General features: G+C 42.6%; 1 protein-coding gene across 2 annotated transcripts in view; it reads left to right on the forward strand.

Annotated features, from left to right (window-relative positions):
* Positions 1-18,433, forward strand: part of SLC35F3 (solute carrier family 35 member F3) — a 461,576-nt gene that overhangs the window by 235,585 nt on the left and 207,558 nt on the right. The window contains exon 1 of one of the 2 annotated variants that reach the window (XM_029593875.1): positions 6,022-6,167. The exons of the other annotated variant lie outside the window; for it this stretch is intronic. Within the exon in view, the coding sequence (XP_029449735.1) occupies positions 6,092-6,167 (76 nt within the window). The 5' untranslated portion in view covers positions 6,022-6,091. Of the gene's footprint in view, positions 1-6,021; positions 6,168-18,433 lie in introns of those variants that run through there. 2 annotated transcript variants of the gene reach the window in all.

The raw sequence follows: 18,433 nt of genomic DNA on the forward strand, positions 1-18,433 counted from the left end.
TAAATTCAGAAGGAATTACGGGAGCGTGCGAACAGCGATCCGCCTATGCCGCCATCTTGCCCCCTAGCTGTATACTTTTCGGGACTATTTGTTTTGGGTGTTACAATCATATGGCCTAACGGGCTCTTACCTATCCTGGCTGCAGGTGCTGTATGCTAACCCCAGTGCTAGGTTATTAATTAATGGAGCTCTATCGGAGTCTTTTCCCATTTTGTGTGGGGTCCGCCAGGGATGTCCTCTGTTGCCTCTCTTATTCATGATGGCGCTGGAGCCCCTGGCTATTAAACTGCGTTTGGACAATGGGTTCTAGGGCCTCCGTATTGGACGTCATCAGATGAAACTAGCGCTATTCGCTGATGACATCCTGTTGTTTGTGGGGCGACCCTGGACTAGCATTCCTATCATCACCAGCCATTTTAGAGCATTTCAATCTATAGCGGGCCTGACCATTACTTTTTCTAAGTCGGAGGCGCTGGCCCGGAACCCTAGCATACAGCAAAATTGGCCAGGAGGATTTCCCTTCACGTAGGCTCAGAATAAAATAAAATACTTGGGGGTCTGGATCCCGCGTGATCCTCTAGATCTTTATGATCTAAACATAACCAGTACATTGGCAGAGCTGGGCATCCAACTTAATGCGTGGTGCTCCTTACCTCTCTCCCTTTTCGGCAGAAGTGCTCTCCTTAAGATGGTGCTTATGCCAAAGCTCCTTTATAAGTTACACGTTACCTTGCTGGCTCACTGGTAGGGACATACAGCGGCTGCAATCTACCTTTCAGAAATTCCTGTGGGCCGGGAAAAAAGCGAGATTACGCTACCAAGTGCTGATATACCGTCGTGGGGAGGGGGGCCTGGGACTGCCGGACGTCCGGCTATATAATGTAGCCTGCCAACTTCGGTTTGTGGGGGAATAGCCCCTTGATGATTATGCATATTGTGAGGATGGACTGGTTATTAGCATGGTCGCCCCCTGGTCCCCTCTGTATGTTGTGCAGGCCGGTACCAGGGCATATCGGGCCTTGAATATCCCTCGTTGCTTGGTGCAGCCTTGCCACCAGGCCTGGCGCTGGATTCGAGCGCGGGGGGGTGGGGGGTAGATGGCCTTACCTCCCTCATCATGCCCCTGTTGGGTAATCCAGATTTTCCCCCAGGTCGTGATAGCTTTTTCATTTTTGACGCCTGGCTACAGCGAGGGCTGCCGTTTATTTTTCATTTTTATGACAAGGACTCGCCAGTAGTGAGAGACTTTGCATCCTTGGCCAGAGATTATGGCCTACCGTCTAAACATTTCAGTGCCTATTTGCAGACATGCCACTATCTCCAATCTCTCTGGTGGACTGAGGAGTCCTATCGATGGGAATCCACTTTCACTCAGCGGTTTTTTGAGGGGGCCTTACAGTGTAATACCATCAAAGGCTGGTGTGAGTTTGGCAGAGCATATCGCTCCCTACCCCATATGGACTCTTTGGCCCGATATTGGTCTTAGGTGTGGGCGACGGATATCTCTGCTACTTACCTGCTTTCTTGTTTTCAGCTTATGCCTAAAAGCCTGCCAGACTTATCTCTCCAAGAACTACAATTTAAGATTTTACATCACATTTTCTGTGATGATATCCGTCGATGCCGTTTGGAGAAACTGCCCTCACCCAAATGCATTAAATGCCACCAAGAGACGGGCACCTTGGCACACAGGCTGTTTAACTGTCCTGTCCTGTTACCATTTTGGAATAAAGTGCTCGAAGTGATTGCTCAGTGTACAGGCTCTACTGTTGGCCGGACGGGCAAATTACTTCTTTCTGGTCTACGGGGTAGTATCTCTCCTTACAAGATATCTTTGGACAAGTTCGGCCACACTGCAGTGCTACTGGCATGCCGCACGATCTTGGCTGACTGGATAGCGCCGAACACACCTCCAAACCTGGGGGCCTGGTTTAGTCGACTTGTATCCTCAATGCAAATGGAGCGGTTAGTCGCATTGAACACCGTGAAAGAGCAGGACTCACTTCAGTCTTGCTGGTTCACCTGCTATACTCTACTCCCGCCAGAAATGCAATCCACTTTACTTGCCACTGGTTACCAGCCATCCTGGCCTTGAACTGGTTCCCGGTGCTTGTTGGACTGGTACCACTCTTGGGTTCAGTCTGCAGGCAAGAAGAAGTTATTAGAGGCACTGACTTTCAATGTAGTTCGCTATTTACCTCTCTGCTTACCTGTTGACGGTTGAAATCAAGGGACTGTCTCCTAGGGGTGGGGGGGGAGGGAGGTGTGAGTGGGTGTGTGAGAATGTCTGTGGGTGTGAGTGGTATGAATGGGTAGTGCGGTTGATTGGATTCGATTTGTTAAACTTGGTCCGGTGGACCTCGAAAAGAGCTCGCAGGGTGCTGTCCTATTTGGGTTTACCACTCAAGGGGAGCTATTTTGCATTGTACAGCTGTATAAATCTTTGGCTTATGCTGTACCGTTACTTTTCTCTTGACACAGTTGGTTGTATCTGCGTTGCTCTTTAATAAAAATGATTTTGACAAAAATAAACATATCCCTCGACCAAGGCCTCTATCCTGAAGCCCTCAAATGTGCTGTGATCAAACCCATACTAAAAAAACCACAACTGGATCCTTCCAACCCTGCTAACTACAGACCCATCTCGAACCTCTCCTTCATTTCAAAGATCCTAGAAAAAATTGTCAACCGACAACTCTCGGTTCACCTCGAAACACACAAAGTCCTCTCCCCCACTCAACACGGATTCAGGAAATCACTCAGCACAGAAAACCCACTACTATCCCTCACAGACACTGCCCTGAGAGGCCTTGACGCCGGACACTCCTACCTCCTGATACTATTGGACATCTCTGCCACATTCGACACCATCAACCACAACTCTCTACTATCACAATTAACAGAAATCGGACTTGGCGACAAAGCCATTAAATGGTTTGAATCCTATTTAACATATAAAGTCCGACTAAACAACAGCGAATTGAAATCCTTCCCACTCCCCCATGGCGTCCCACAAGGATCCTCCCTATCCTCCACCCTATTCAATATATACATACTCCCCCTCTGCAAACTCCTCTCCAGCTTAAACTTCCAATACTTTGTCTACGCCGATGACGTTCAGATACTACTCCCCATAAAAGAAAACCTACAACGCACCCTACTGCAATGGGAAACCTACTCAGCCCAAATAAAAAAATCTCCTCACGCAGTTTTCCCTCACACTCAATCACTCAAAAACCGAAATACTATACATATCAAACAAGCACCGCACAAAGAACAACCAAACTCCCACACCCACCCAACCACCAAGCTGATGCATTACCGAAGCAAAAGACCTAGGTGTTACATTGGATTCCGAGCTCAACCTAAAAAAACACATCACTGCAACAATAAAAGACGGTTGTTTCAAGCTACAAGTTCTCAAGAAAATCAAACCCCTCCTCCTCAGCCAGGATTATAGGACAGTTCTTCAATCCCTCCTATTCTCCAAACTGGAGTACTGCAACTCTCTCCTACTCAGACTCCCTTCCTCCACCCTCAAACCACTGCAACTACTCAAAAATGCAGCAGCCAGATCCCTAACAAACAACAATAGATCAGCCCATATATCACACCGATCCTCAAAGACCTTCACTGGCTCCCAATAACCCACAGAATACAATACAAAGCCCTCTCCCTAATACACAAATCAATACACAGTGAAAAAACAGAATGGCTAAAAGACACCCTCCACCACCATCACACCCAAAGAAACCTTAGATCAAAGAACACCGGACTGCTAAACATTCCCTCCACAAAACAAGCACACCTCACCGCAACCAGAGAATGCGCCATATCAATAGCAGGCCCCTTCCCTATGGAACACTCTCCCTGAACAACTCAGAATGGAGACCTCCACACAGTCCTTCAAAAAAAACCTAAAAACCTGGCTATTCCAAAAAGCCTTTCCTCCCTCAAGCCTACCCCCCCCCCCCACCCCAACCTCACAATAAAAAAAAAAATGGAAACGTTTCAATCCCACTTTACGCTAGACATGTCCGCGTACCCCAATAAACCCCAATAAGTCTCCCATGTACAAACCTTCCAAAGCAAATAACTATAGATATTACCTTGGTGATCTGATCTAATCAAACCACCACATTTAACTTTTTGAATTAATTCTCCTCGATGTTCAACACTGCAAAATGTAACTGTATTAACTGTTGATGTGCCTCCACTCCATGTAAAACAGTAGGACACGTTAGTCCTACTATTTCTCCATGCCAACATGTAAACCGATGTGAAGTACCCCAACGAATGTCAGTATACAAAAGGAAATAAATAAATAAATAAATAGACAGCAAAGTTCTGGAAAGCCTTGTGTAAGAAATTCGATATCACACTTGATTTCACCTCCACATTAGGAGCTACCACCCAAGAAAGAGATCTAGGCGTCATAGTGGATAACACATTGAAATCGTCGGTTCGGTGTCCTGCGGCAGTCAAAAAAGCAAACAGAATGTTGGGAATTATTAGAAAGGGAATGATGAATAAAATGGAAATGTCATAATGCCTCTATATCGCTCCATGGTGAGACCACACCTTGAATACTGTGTACAATTCTGGTCGCCGCATCTCAAAAAAGATATAATTGCGATGGAGAAGGTACAGAGAAGGGCGACCAAAATGATAAAGGGGATGGAACAGCTCCCCTATGAGGAAAGGCGAAAGAGGTTAGGACTTTTCAGCTTGGAGAAGAGACGGCTAAGGGGAGATATGATAGAGGTGTTTAAAATCATGAGAGGTCTAGAATGGGTAAATGTGAATCGGTTATTTACTCTTCGGATAATAGAAGGACTAGGGGCACTCCATGAGTTAGCATGGGGCACATTTAAAACTAATCAGAGAAAGTTCTTTTTCACTCAACGCACAATTAAACTCTGGAATTTGTTGCCAGAGGATGTGGTTAGTGCAGTTAGTGTAGCTGTGTTTAAAAAAGGATTGGATAAGTTCTTGGAGGAGAAGTCCATTACCTGCTATTAATTAAGTTGACTTAGAAAATAGCCACTGCTATTACTAACAACAATAACATGGGATAGACTTCGTTTTTGGGTACTTGCCAGGTTCTTATGGCCTGGATTGGCTACTGTCGGAAACAGGATGCTGGGCTTGATGGACCCTTGGTCTGACCCAGTATGGAATGTTCTGATGTTCTTATGTAAAATGGCTGCGTCCCTGGGCGCAAGCCAGCAAACATGCGCACATGTGCGCCTGCGTGGATGTTTCAAAGTTACTGACTTAATGTATGATATCTAAATAAAGAATTTTGACAATTGCCAAGAACATTACAATCTGCATTTGTATGAAAATGTGTATTTTTTAAAATGGGCTTTTGAATACTTCATTTTTATTCTTATGAGCAGTATCATAAATAGATAGCATAATTAAATAATTAAAAAAAAAACAATAGACTGGGTATTGAAATAATTACTGAACAAAGGGCATTATTTAGTATGGAACTGGGACTGAGTACATTGAAATGAACAGGAGAAAAGGAGTTTTCTATTTGAGGAGTAAGAAATCCCACATTAGCATCAGAAAGCTTAAATTAAGCTTGTCAAGTGCTGTTGATGCATTAACTCCCTCCACTGTATAAGATATCTGCAGAATTTGAGTCCTGGGAGCAAGTGACTGCAGCTTCAGTTCAACACAGTGACGAGCCTACCGAGTACTTGGAGGGGTGTGGATTTGCGTGTGACGTTTTCTCTTTGCTGCAACCTCAGTGCACCGTGTGGGGGTCTGTGTGTATGTGTGAGAGAGAGAGGCAGGCAGTCCTTGGCTGCCGCAGACACAGGCAAGCCAGAGAAAGTGAGACAGGCAGAAGGAGAGAGAGAGAGCAGGGTAAAAGGAGGCAGGGGGGGGGGGGGGGATGGGGGAGGTATGCAATCATTGGCTGCTGCAGACCTAGGCAGACAAGCAGAGAAAGTGAGACAGGCAGAGGGGAGAGTAGCATGCATGGGGAAAAACAGAGAGAAGGAGAGAAGGCTGCAGCAGCCGGGCTATAGGATGTAGGCATTCAGCCGAAGAGCTCCAGTGAGCCAGCCAGCTCATCATGAAGAAACACTCAGCGAGGGTAGCCCCCCTCAGTGCTTGTAACAGTCCAGTCCTTACCCTCACCAAAGTGGAAGGTAATTCATGCATCTGCAACCCCTGCGAAATTGGGATGGTGGGAACCAGGCTCCCTTGTGGGACAGCAGCAGTCAGACCACCATCTAATTCTTGGATACTTGGGGGTGCTGAACTTGGTATGTGGTATACTTGATTGAAAAATTATGGAATGATGTTTAGGTTGATGGAGATGGTATTGAAAAATGATTTTCCATTGGTCATTTTGTAGGCTAAATGATGATGAATATGTTTTCGATCCTTCAGTGTAAACTGGCAATTGCACCTGCGGTTTGAGAGTGTCAGGTACAATCAAGAAATAAATTCCTGTGTTCAAAGTCTTTTTCAATGACCCAAATCACTTTTAAAGAGCAACTCCAGAGATCTTTGCTAAGTCAACAATAATATTGCCCGCTCTTTCCATTTGATCTTTCAGTGTATACTGGTGTCTTTTATTATTCTGTGTGCAGAACTTCACTTTTCTCCTGTTTTATCTCGTCTGTATTCATTCGCTGGCAAAATCCTTGTTATTCATTCTGTGGCATGCAGTCTTGCTAAGTTATTGCTGAGATGTTTTGCTCACCAGTAGGCAAGAAATCAGCAGGTTAGGCGGTGACCATGGGCAGTGATGAGTCATGTAAAATAAAGACTGGAATTGGCACTCAGGATAGTCAGATAATGTTGAGAAGCATTGCCCCAGATTGTGATGCTGAGAATAAGATTCATTAAAAAAAAAAAAAAAAAAAAAAAAGGTCTGCTATTGTTACAGTTTTCTTTTTGCCTTTCTAAGGGTTTGAAAGAGGCTTTGAGGCAGAGAACAATTTGAACTTTGCCTGTCTTTTCCCATGTAGCTGAATTTTTCCTTCTGATTTTGGAGGTTAGTTTCCCCCTGATCCCTGAAGTCATGGAGGCTGAGGGGTTACTCGTGACGTTTTATCAAGACATAAATATCACTTTATGTATGCAGGTTGCAACTCTATCATATCCATTCTAACTAGCTGGACTTTCCTTCTTCTTGTGAGGTACTTTCCTCCTAGCCAGCCAGCTAAACCATACATTGAAAATACCAGGCAAAGCATCCCGGCCATTTACCATTAATAAACTCCAGCTAATCAATTTTTTCCTGGAATCCAGGATCTCCCCTCATCCCTGCCAGTAACAAATCCCTTTAAGAGACCAACAACATTCAGGCCATTTTTTAATTTTTTATTTTTTTTTTTTATAGATTGGGAGGTAGTGGTGCGTTTAGTGAGTTTATAAGCCAGAGAGGCACACTGTAGTGCAGTCAAGTGCTTTACAAGCTTCCGCATACAGTCCTGCCAACACAAATATGTCTGATCTGCGACAACCCTGCTGTTCTCAGCCATGCGCCTCTCCTGAGCAGACTGCTAATAATACCAAACTGCGCCAAACAATCTGATGAGTATAAATTGATGCCAGTAGTAATAGTTATTGTAGAAGTGGTTATTTCCAGTTTGAGGAGTGGGCTATGTTGCCGCCCTTCTGACCAATTAAAAAAAAATGTTTTAAGACACTTGGGAAGTAAATGAAAGATGATACAGGGTAAGGGAATGTGACTGCCCCAGCAATCATCTAGGAAGGAGCCTTTTAGCAGTTGCTTTTCAGATTTCTCTCTGGTGTCTCTCGTTCTCTGTAAACTCTTTTGATTTAAACAGGAGACTAGCAGCCTGTGTAATTTCTTAAGTGTGACTACCCTAATTAAATCATTCCTTGGACAAGATCATCGCTCTGCAATGATCCTTCTGTAGCAGCCTTTCTAATGATAACTAAATCATAGAACATGTGCCCAGCACAAGTCATCACACTTTCTTTTCTGGTGGCCTTTGCAGTGCAGCCATGTCATACTGCTTGCTTTTTATATTGCACAGGTGGCATTCAGGCTCGCTGGCCTGGGCTGCCTGTTGCAAGAACTTAGCAATGCAAGTCAATGGTTTGCCTATTTAAATATTGGAACACCAAAGTGCAATCACACAAATTTATAAAAACTAGGTAGGACTTGTGAGGGATATGCGGCTAAAAATAATGAGTGCCTACCATTATGTGACATCTTTTTCGTGGTTGGGCCATATCCTAAGGGTCTATAAAAAAAGTATCGATCTCGAGACTAATTCCCACTAACACATTCACAATCCTCTTGTCCCAAAGGGTGGGTTGTTTTCTATTGGGGGGAAGGATGACCCTTCAAGACCCAGGCAGTATAGTGGAATCCCCTTCTTCCTGATGTGTTACTATGGCTCTTTGGGGCAGGCATGCTGACAAACCAGGCTGGTCTCACTTGATGGGTGTTCAAAAAAGGTTTACTGTGATTGATTGCATAAGAATTAATAGGAGCAAATAATAAAGTGTCCAGTTACATCCAGGTTCTTCATCCACATGAGAGTACAGGTTTAAAGTGTATCTACCTTTGTGGAAGTGTCTCTCAGTACAGGGGCTTGGAACTTGTTTATCCTATAAAGAGTGGAATGATAATTGCCTCAAGGCAGCTGGGGTGTCCTAACCAAGATGGATGTCGCCTTCCCCACTGCATCTGAGGTCCCAGTCTCCAACCTGGCCATGTCCTGTATCCCAAGGATGGAAACCCCATGGGGGGGGGGAGGGGTTCTCCAGATATTCCTCCCTCTGGTTTAAACTGATATCTATAGACCTTCCTGGAGGAAAGGCCTCAGCTGGAAATAGTTCTTAAAATTTTCTAGTTCTGGGATATGGAAGGGTGGCAGAAAAACAACTTCTTTCCCTCTTGGATAGAGAAAACAGGAAAAAAATGTCTCTCTTCCACTTGCTGGTTGCTGTGGGCAAAGAGGTGTACAGCTCCCTCCTGACCTCCTGGCAGGGGAAAACAACCTCCCAGAAAAGCACAAGTTACAAGACTGAAGAAATCAGGAAAAAGTGCAACAATCTTCCTCTCTCCAGTTCCCTCTAGCCATAAGCAAGTAGCTGACAAGCCAGTGCCTCTCCCCTACCTGCTCTAGGCTGGGGGCCTAAAACTGGGAGAGCACACTAAACACTTCTTAATGTTTCAAAGTCAAATCCACTGTGCCACACGCACTACTCTAGGCTAGCCTTGTTTTAGGAGCTCTCAATCCCAGCAACCCTCTGGGGAGGTGCTGTTTAGAATGGTATAGTCCTCGGCTGCTGTCTACCTAAGGGCTGGAAGCTAGCGCCATCTGGTGGAGGTCCCATGCGGTCTCTACGATTATGAATAGCAATTAGTATATCAGGTGTAGTTCACTTGGTACAAAAGAAATCAAATATATGTAGCAAGTTTATGTCCTTGAAAAGATTTATCATCTAGACCAAAAATGATGTACTACGTTCCTCAAGTGCCACAAACAGGTTTGGCTTTCTGGATTTCCATAATGAATATTCATGAAACATATTTGCATGCATTGATTCAGGAACCAGGTTGATTTCCATGCTTAGGCTATATCTTGAAAACCAAACCTGTCTGTGGAACTCAAGGACCAGACAGTTGTGGATTAAGACTTTCTGGGGCTCTTAGGCACCAAGACTTTGAGGGCTTTTCCTCATAGCTTGAAGTGGTATAAATCAGACTCCACACAGATTTTTAACTTTCTGCTTTCAATAATACTGCCTATAATAACATACATCTAAGGGTGGGCCCCTAGGCATGCCTTTGCTTATTGGATTATCTGGAATTGCCATCACTGATCTGGGCATTTTTATGGTTCTTTTTACCACCAAGAAATTATAAATGGATAAACCATGACACAAAACAGCAAATCAACATGCTCAAGGTCACACACTGCAGAGAGCCACATTCAAGGTTTCAGCAATTTACCACAGTTTTTCTTTCTTTTTTTTTTAACATCTGTTGATAGCAAAGCTCATCCTTTTTCACTTGATCAAATATTCCAAAGAGTTTTCCCATGTTGGTCCTGATTCACGAGGTCTCTTCTCCTGTTCCATGTCTATGAGAAAAGACCTTGATGAATTAGGCCCTCTTTGTGTCTATGGAAAAAATTCTTAAATATTTTTGGCCTACTAGTGAACCACACTTTCAGTAACCTGAGTTTCAAAAGAATTGCACTGAAGCATTGTCTTCTTTTAACCACAACATTTAGGCTCTAGTTCTTATATTCTGTAGTCATTTTTCTAGGGGTAGGTAAAAGACAGGGGCACAATCAGCATCAAGGCTTAGGTTATACGTAGTCTTCGTAAACCCTGGCATGGATTCTCCAAAAGAGGACGGGGAAGATAGACCTCTAAGGCCAAAGGCCTAGTGTCTGTTTTTTTTTCTCCATTGGTGTAAGTTCAAACTCTGTGCCTTTATAACTTCCCAGTGCCAAGAAACAGGCTGAACACATATGTGATGTTCCAAACATTAAAAAGTCAATATTCAAAAGCCAAGTGGAATTTAATATTGCATAGGATTACAGGTTCATTTTGACTAGCTGACTGAAAGAACCTTCCTAAGATAAGTGATCAATTTTACTTGCATTATTTTGAAAAATTAAAAAAGATTATAAGAGGTTTGAACCAATGATTGTTTAAAAAGCAATGAAAGTCGTGAGATTGGTAATGCTTATTAGGCTTGTGCTATATTGAATCTGTTGTTTCTCTAATTTAGTTTTTACACATACCATGACAGAACTTAACCTCACTCATAAACCAGAGTATGTGATCTCAGTCTCTCTAATTTACTGCCAATGCCCTTCTCAATATTTGCATTGTGCCAAAGAAAGCCTCCTTCTGGAATTCACATGGGGCAATATATATAGGCAACATCAGTGTGCATTTGGAAGTTATTGTTAATCAGGCCTGTGGCACCCAATACAATTGGGACTATTTCTGTATCATCTGCTACATTTTCATGATCTCTGATTGCATCTCTTAGTACTTGAGAATCTTCTGCCTCTCAATAGGATCCACAGAATAGTTATTTAGTACAGACACTTCTATTAAGAGTGCTGTTCTTGTGCTTTTCTCTTTTACCATAATGCCCCGTTTTCTTGCATCAGCCGTTATATTGGTTGGGATAGGAATGATCACAGAGTCTTCAGTCTCTACAATTCTTTCATGATCGCAGCAATTTTCTGGTACAGCAATGTTATAATATTTAAATAGAGGCCGATATTCAGTGCTACTTATCCAGATAAGTAGCAACTTATCTAGCTAAGTGGTTGCTGCTATCCAGCTATGTTCAGCAGCTGCCACTTAAGTCAAATAAGTCACTTATCCAGCTAACTGGATAAGTGTGGGCAGGCAATGGGTGGATCGGAGCAGTGCTACTTATCTGGCTAACTTAGGCCTGGATTTTCTAAGGTCACAGACCTTAGAAAATCCGGCGGTAACGGGGGGCGGGCCTGTGAAAGCCGGCAGCCATCGCCCAACTGCGGTGTGCTGGCTGCCGGCTTTTGCACTGAATAAAAGATGTAGCTATTTGGCGCGAAACTGGCGGCAAAAAGGCTCCTTACCTTTCGCCGCCAGCAATGTATCTGCAGAGTCAGCCTCAGTGTCACCCCGACTCCTCCTCTTCCGGGGTCGACTCCGCCCAGACTCTGCCCCCATTTAGTGATTGCACACGAAAAGTCCCTTTTCGCGTGTGATCGCTTTTGAAAATGACCCCCTTAGTCGGACAAGTATTGATATTTGTACTTACCTGGTTAAGTTAATTGGTTAAGTTAGACTTGCCATAGAGCAGGTCTAACTTTCCTGGATATAACTTATGTGGCTAAGTAGCACCAAATACAGGGATATTCAACAGTATAGCTGTGCTGCTGAATATCCCATATAAATTAGCCAGATAAGTTTTATCTGGCTAACTTACTTAACCGTTTTCTTCTGAATATCAAGCCCACAGTTTCCAGTGCTTGAACCATGCTACCTTATTATGCCTTTCTGCATACAGGCCTTCTAACTTCAGAATATCACATCCAGAGACAAGGGGGGTCATATTCAGTAGGCCCCATTAGTAGACAAGTTAGCCGGATAACTTGTCCTGTATATTCAGCGGGATAAATGTCCCTCTGAATAAATTACCTAATATTATCCGGCTACATGTAGCAGAATAACTTTAAAACCTAACCTTGTGTGGCCAGATAAATTGATATTTATCTGGATATCTTCAACAATATCTGGGTAAATAATGTTTTAGAAAAAAAAAGAACTAAAGGGGCCTGTGGTTTAATTACCTCCTTCCCCTCCACCAAATTTAAAAAATGCCCTATTAGGCCTTGCACCCCACTTCCCCACACACCATCCTAAATCACGAATATCCCAGGGACCACTGCTAGCCCCCTCCCTCCTCTAAACCTCTTCCCTGGATTAGAAAAAGAATTGCCTCCAGTCCCTCCCAAACTCATCCCCAATTTAAATTAACTCCCTGACACACCTCCCTCCACCACCCCAGACCTTTTCCCAGTAAATCTAGCAATATTCACACTTATCTGGCTAAGGACTTGATTCACAAAAGCCTTTCTCCCATTCTCTGTCTATGGGAAAAGACCTTGATAAATCAGGCCCTAAGTTAGCCAGATAAGTTAGATATAGCGAGGTCAATATTTAAAACCATTTAGATGGATAACACACACGTTATATCCAAGAATCATAGACTTATTGTAATTAGAAAATAACCAATTACTTGTGGACCATCATTCTAAGCACTACCAGTCTCAGACCTTCATTGCTTTTTAAATAATCATCGGTCCTATAATTGTGTTTTTTAAAGTTTTTTTTATGCAAAGAAAAGTAGTAACCAACTTGTCTTTGAAATAATGCTTTATATATTATAATCACAACAGTCCTAGTTTTTATGCAAATAAAAGTAGTAACCAACCTAACTTTGAAATGCGCCACCACCGGGTCGGGTGATGGCGCGCCAGCAGCCCGCTGGCGCGCCAGATTTACACCTGCGCGCGCGTATCTTATAAAATCCAGCGCACTTTTGTTCGCGCCTGGTGCGCTCGCGTAAATTTATAAAATCTACCCCTATGTGAAAGGTCATGGTGAATTGTAAATGGTGATCTTTTGAATTGAGCCAATTTAAAAAACTGTTTAATTCCTCGACCGTGGCATCCCATAAGAAAAATACATCATCTTGACCTGCCACGGATTTTGCCGAAAAAATTAGATACATAAAGGTTTGCTACACTGGGGGCCACAATGATCCCCATTGCAGTGCCATGTTTTTGTAAACAGAATATCTCCCTAAATAAAAAATAAATTTTTATTAAAGTGATCCGAGCTAACTGTAAGATGAATGTTGTCGATATTTGATGTGGTCTTGGTCTTTTTTCTAGGGTAGACTCTATTATAGTTAATGATTCCATTTGTGGCAAGTTGGTGTATAAAGACTGTGGGGTAGATTTTAAAAGGTTGCACACGGGCATACATGTGCACACGCTACCCGGCGCGCAAATGTATGCCCGATTTTATAACATGTGCGCGCAGGCATGTGCATGTTATAAAATCCTGGGTTGATGCGCGCAAGGGGGTGCACAATTGTGCACCTTGCACATGCCGAGCCACGCTGCCTTCCCCCATTCCCTCCCCCCAGCCTGACCTTCCCACCCCTTCCCCTAACCTTTCCCCCCACCTCTACTCTAACACCCCCTGACCATTATTTTATCTTTTGTGCCTGCCAGCCAACTGCTGGTGCTCGATCCCCAGCACAGTGGCAAATATGGCTGCTGTGCCGGGAGCCTGACCCCGCCCATGCCCACAGACCACCCTGCCTCTTTAGTAAAGCCCCGGGACTTACACACGTCCTGGGGCTTTATATGCGTCGCCAGGCCTTTTGAAAATAGGCCCAGTGCACGTAACCTTTTTAAAATCCGGCCCAGTATGTCCAAAGATACCAGATAACATGAGGTAATATATTTTTTGTAACAACATCAATTTTGTCAGCATATGTTTTGTGTCTCAAATGTAAGATTTTGCTGATTGCATTGCCTCATGTAAAGAAGAATCTACAAAAATAGACAAAGGCTCCAAAAAGGAGTCTTAAGAGGAGACAATTAGTCGTCCTGGGGGATTGTACAGTCTTTTATGAATTTTTGGTACCATATACAGAACTGGAATCTTTGGATATTTTTAATGTAAAAAGTTAATTCACATCTTCTCAAAAAATCAAGTTCTTTTGCTATCTCTAATTCTGATTGTATTAGTGGAATCTCCTCAGAAGGATCCTCCCACAATCTTTCATAATACTCAGAATCTGATAACTGCTTGATGATTTCTGCTTCATACTCTGTGTGATTCTGCACAACTATTCACCAGCCCCTTTGTTGACTGGTTTTATCACCAAATCTTCATCATTTGATATGCTTCCCTTTCAATTTTAGTGATATTTTGGTATATTTGTGATTTCTTTTCTCCATCTGGCCAAGGTCTTTAAGAACTAGCTCCATGAAAATTTTAATGACTGAGTCAAATGCCGAAAGGCAATGCTATTGCATGATAAAGAAAAAACGTCCGATGGTCGTATGGTTTGTTTGATGTGCTATTCAGACAAATCTCAAGGAGTAATGGCAATACTACATAAACACTGGCATGTGCTGGGTCTTCATTCCCTATTTCAGGAACATCCAAAGGTAGTTTACACAAGAGGTAGAAGCCTGAAAGACATGCTTGTAAAGTCGATGCTAACCGAACCTAAAAATGTAGTAACTAAAGATCCAAGAGGACACAAACCATGTGGGGAATGCTCTGTGTGTCACACTTCTACTGCACTTTCATTATGGCAAGATCCAGGCCAATACTTTGACATCCAGGGGCAAACTGATTGTAAGTCCAAAAATGTGGTATATGCCATCCTTTTTTCCCTGTGGCTTATTGTACATAGAACATACAAAAAGAATGATAAATACTCAGCTAAGCGAACATAAAAGCTGTATTTCTACAATGAAATTATAGGTGCCGATAATCTCTCATTGTATTGAAACTTCACATATTTTGCTGAATTGCAATGATGGATAATTGAGGAAATAGTACTTACGGGATGTGAACAAATTGTGGATTTTAAATTGAACTTTAGAGAACAATTCTAGATTTATACAGTGAGCTCTTTTGCTCCACATGGCTTAAATACTGAAATTGACTGGTATTCACTTATTTAGTTCCTTCAAACAGAGTCTGATGACATATTTGACCCAAGGTTTCCTCTGGTTGAAGTATTTATCCTGGTAGTTGAGCGTAGTTACTAATGATATCACTTTTCTAGCTAAAATGCCAATTGGGAATTTTTGCGGGCTTAAGGTTCAATAAAAATATCATAGTACTTCCAGGGCTGGACTTGAACCTGGAGAAAAAATGATCACGTAATGGATAGTGTATATAGCTCTTAATATGTTGTGCTATAAACTAATATTCTTGTTTTATTTAATAACACTCACAAGTTATCCATCTAAATGGCATGTTATCCATCTAATTCATAAATTATCCATCTAACTCGGAAGTTATCTATGTAACTCATAACTTATCCATCTTACTCCATGTTATCCAAATTAAATTAGCCATCTATCTCTAAGTAAGCCATCTAATTCCAAGTTATCCATTTAAATGTTTAATTTTGACTATTGATTTCACTAGGTTGAAAGTTAGCTAGAAAAACTAATCCAGCTAACTCAAAATTATCTGGGTATAATCAGTTGCGCAGTTGTGCCACTGAATATTCTGGACAACTTAGCCTGGTATGTTTATCCACCTAACTTGTTCAGCTGGCTAGCTTTTGAATATCTACCTGTTTCAAATTAAGGATGAATCTGTTGCCTGAGGAGTTAAAAAGAATATTCAGTGAATTCAGTGCCAAATGAATCTCCCTGAAATATTTCTCTCAGGATCTTGATGTTAGGAATGACATATTGTCCATCTTCATAATTGTGATAGAATGTAGTCTGCCACATGTTAATGGTAAACTTAATGTACATAATGAATCCAAGGTTCATTCTATAATTTTCAAGGCAATTTATTATTCAAGAGTGTAGGATGTTATCAAAAGCTTTTAAAACAGAAAAAAACCCAAAAAACAAAAATAGTAAATTTATATTATCTTTATGGGTGGATTTTAAAAAAGTTGCGCATGAAAAAATGGGGTTACGCGTGTGGGTGGGCCTTGTGCGCGCTGCGCATATTTTCAAAAGGGCCCAGCTACACGCGTAACCCCCATTACATGCTGAACTACCAGGCCCAGATAAAGGGGTGGTCCAGGGGCAGGGAGGGTGAGGAGGGGTGGAGCTGGAAGCGGCTGGTACAGCGGCCATTTGCCGCTGTGCTGGGGAAGCGCGTGCCGGCACCTGCCGGCATGCGCAACTTGCTATTGCTCCTGTTGAGGAGCAAAAGGTAAAAAAAATAAATAAATTGGGGTTAGATAAGATAGGGATAGAAGGCAGGGGGGGGAGGATAGGGGAAGGGGAAGGGGAAGGGAGGTTTGGTAGGGGGTAGGGAAGTTGCCACCCAGTCCGCTCCTTAATTGGAGCGGACTGGGAGGGAACTGGGGAAGGCCAGGATATGTCGCCGTGCGAAAATTGCATAATTCCCCCCCCATGCGTGCGGATTATAAAATCCGGTGTGCATGTGTGTGCGGCCCCCAGATTTTATAACATGCACATGCATGTTATAAAATCGACCCATCGATTTAAAAATCTATCCTTTAAGTTTCAACCTTTCTTACAACTAGCTATAATGACTTTTAGTATCAGTTGTTCTTTTGTTGCCTTTCTGTTTTTTTGCCATGATGTTATGTTTCTGTGCTTGCATATTCTATGCATCTATTGCAGTAAACAGCTTGAAGGTTGTAGGTAGGTACATTATTGATTAATACTTTTTGGGGATGCTGTTTGTGTCTTTCTTTGGAAACAGATATGTTCTCATTATTAGCCATTGCAGTGTTAATTTTGGCTGTCTGATCAATTGATATTTGTAGTTTGCCAAGTTTTGATGGAGAGATGTTATATATTTGAGCCAAACGTTGAGCATTCCATCAGAACTCGGGCTCATCCAGTCTGGATTTGTTTTTAACTTGGTTTCCAGCTCTTTTTTGTTACTTCAGGCCATACAATAGTTTAGAGGTTTGCCTGTTCCATATTCTCCTGTATGCTGGGCAATCATTCTGCTTCCTTGTTGCACTGTATGGGATCCTCATATAAATATTCTTTCCCAGTCCCTGGCACAATTGCTTTGGGTTTTGTCTCAATGTTTTCTTAAAATATCTCTCATTTCTGTTTTCTTCATACCTCTGCAGTTTTTCTGCTTCTGCTGTTATTTTCAGTTTGTTATTGTCGTAAATGAATTTAAGGTCTTCATCTATTAGTGCAGCATGTTTCAGCTTGAATTTTCTCATGAATTCTGTCGTTCTCAATCCTTTGAGATATTTCTCTACCAGTGACAACTGCGGGCATTTATTTTAGTTTTTTCTCTGTACATTTTTTCCAAGGAGGAGTTATTTTTCTCCTTTTTGTCTGACCTTGTGTCTTTGTTGGTAGGCCTCTCTCAGTAATGACTTTCATTGCACAATATTGTATGTGATTTATTTCTGTGATATCCATAAATGGTCTCTTTATGTAGGTTATTGCCTTATTGATCTTCTTTATCATGTATTTGGGTGTCAGATTTATCATAGGAGATTGTCACAAGATCTTCTGTAAGTCATTCAGAGTCAGGAACACAGATGGGATTCAGCCACCTTTTCTTCTCTGCAGTGCAAACTTTCACAGCACGGGTGTCCTTCAGCGTCTCCTCCCAAGCGAACCTGCTGCATGGGGTTCACATAGCTTCGGGGTGGCAGCCTATCTGCCGCTAAATAAATACAAGGCAATTCACACTATATTCAAAATGTGTATGCCAGCCACTCCTCAGCTAGGGCACAGTTCTGCATCTGCCTGAACAAGTGGTTAGAAGGCAGGATCTTAAAATGGTTTCCATTCTAAACAGCGATTACAGGGCAGCTGTTTCAGCTGTCCCTGCAAACATTCAAATGCTAGTCCAGAAAGCATTCAACTCAAACTGCAGCAAGGAAGCTCTTCCAACTGCCAAAACAATCAGAACGGAACTCCCCAAAAGGTCCAGTTCAAAATGATGTAGTAGGCCAGCTTTCTTTAACTGCCAAAACAAACAATTAGAAGGAAAGCACAAGATAATTCAGTTTTGCATTGTCCTTAATTTGTCTCCATGTTCTCTGGCTCATTTTGTCTCCAGATCCTCCAGTTCTCCTTGCTGCTGCTGCTGCTGTTCTGTCTCTGCCTGGAGAAAAGCTCCTTCCCCTGGCTCTGTCCCCATCCAGCTGATCTCCTCACCTATAACCTCAATGAGG

This window comes from Rhinatrema bivittatum, chromosome 3 (assembly GCF_901001135.1).
Source record: "Rhinatrema bivittatum chromosome 3, aRhiBiv1.1, whole genome shotgun sequence".
NCBI lineage: Eukaryota > Metazoa > Chordata > Amphibia > Gymnophiona > Rhinatrematidae > Rhinatrema > Rhinatrema bivittatum.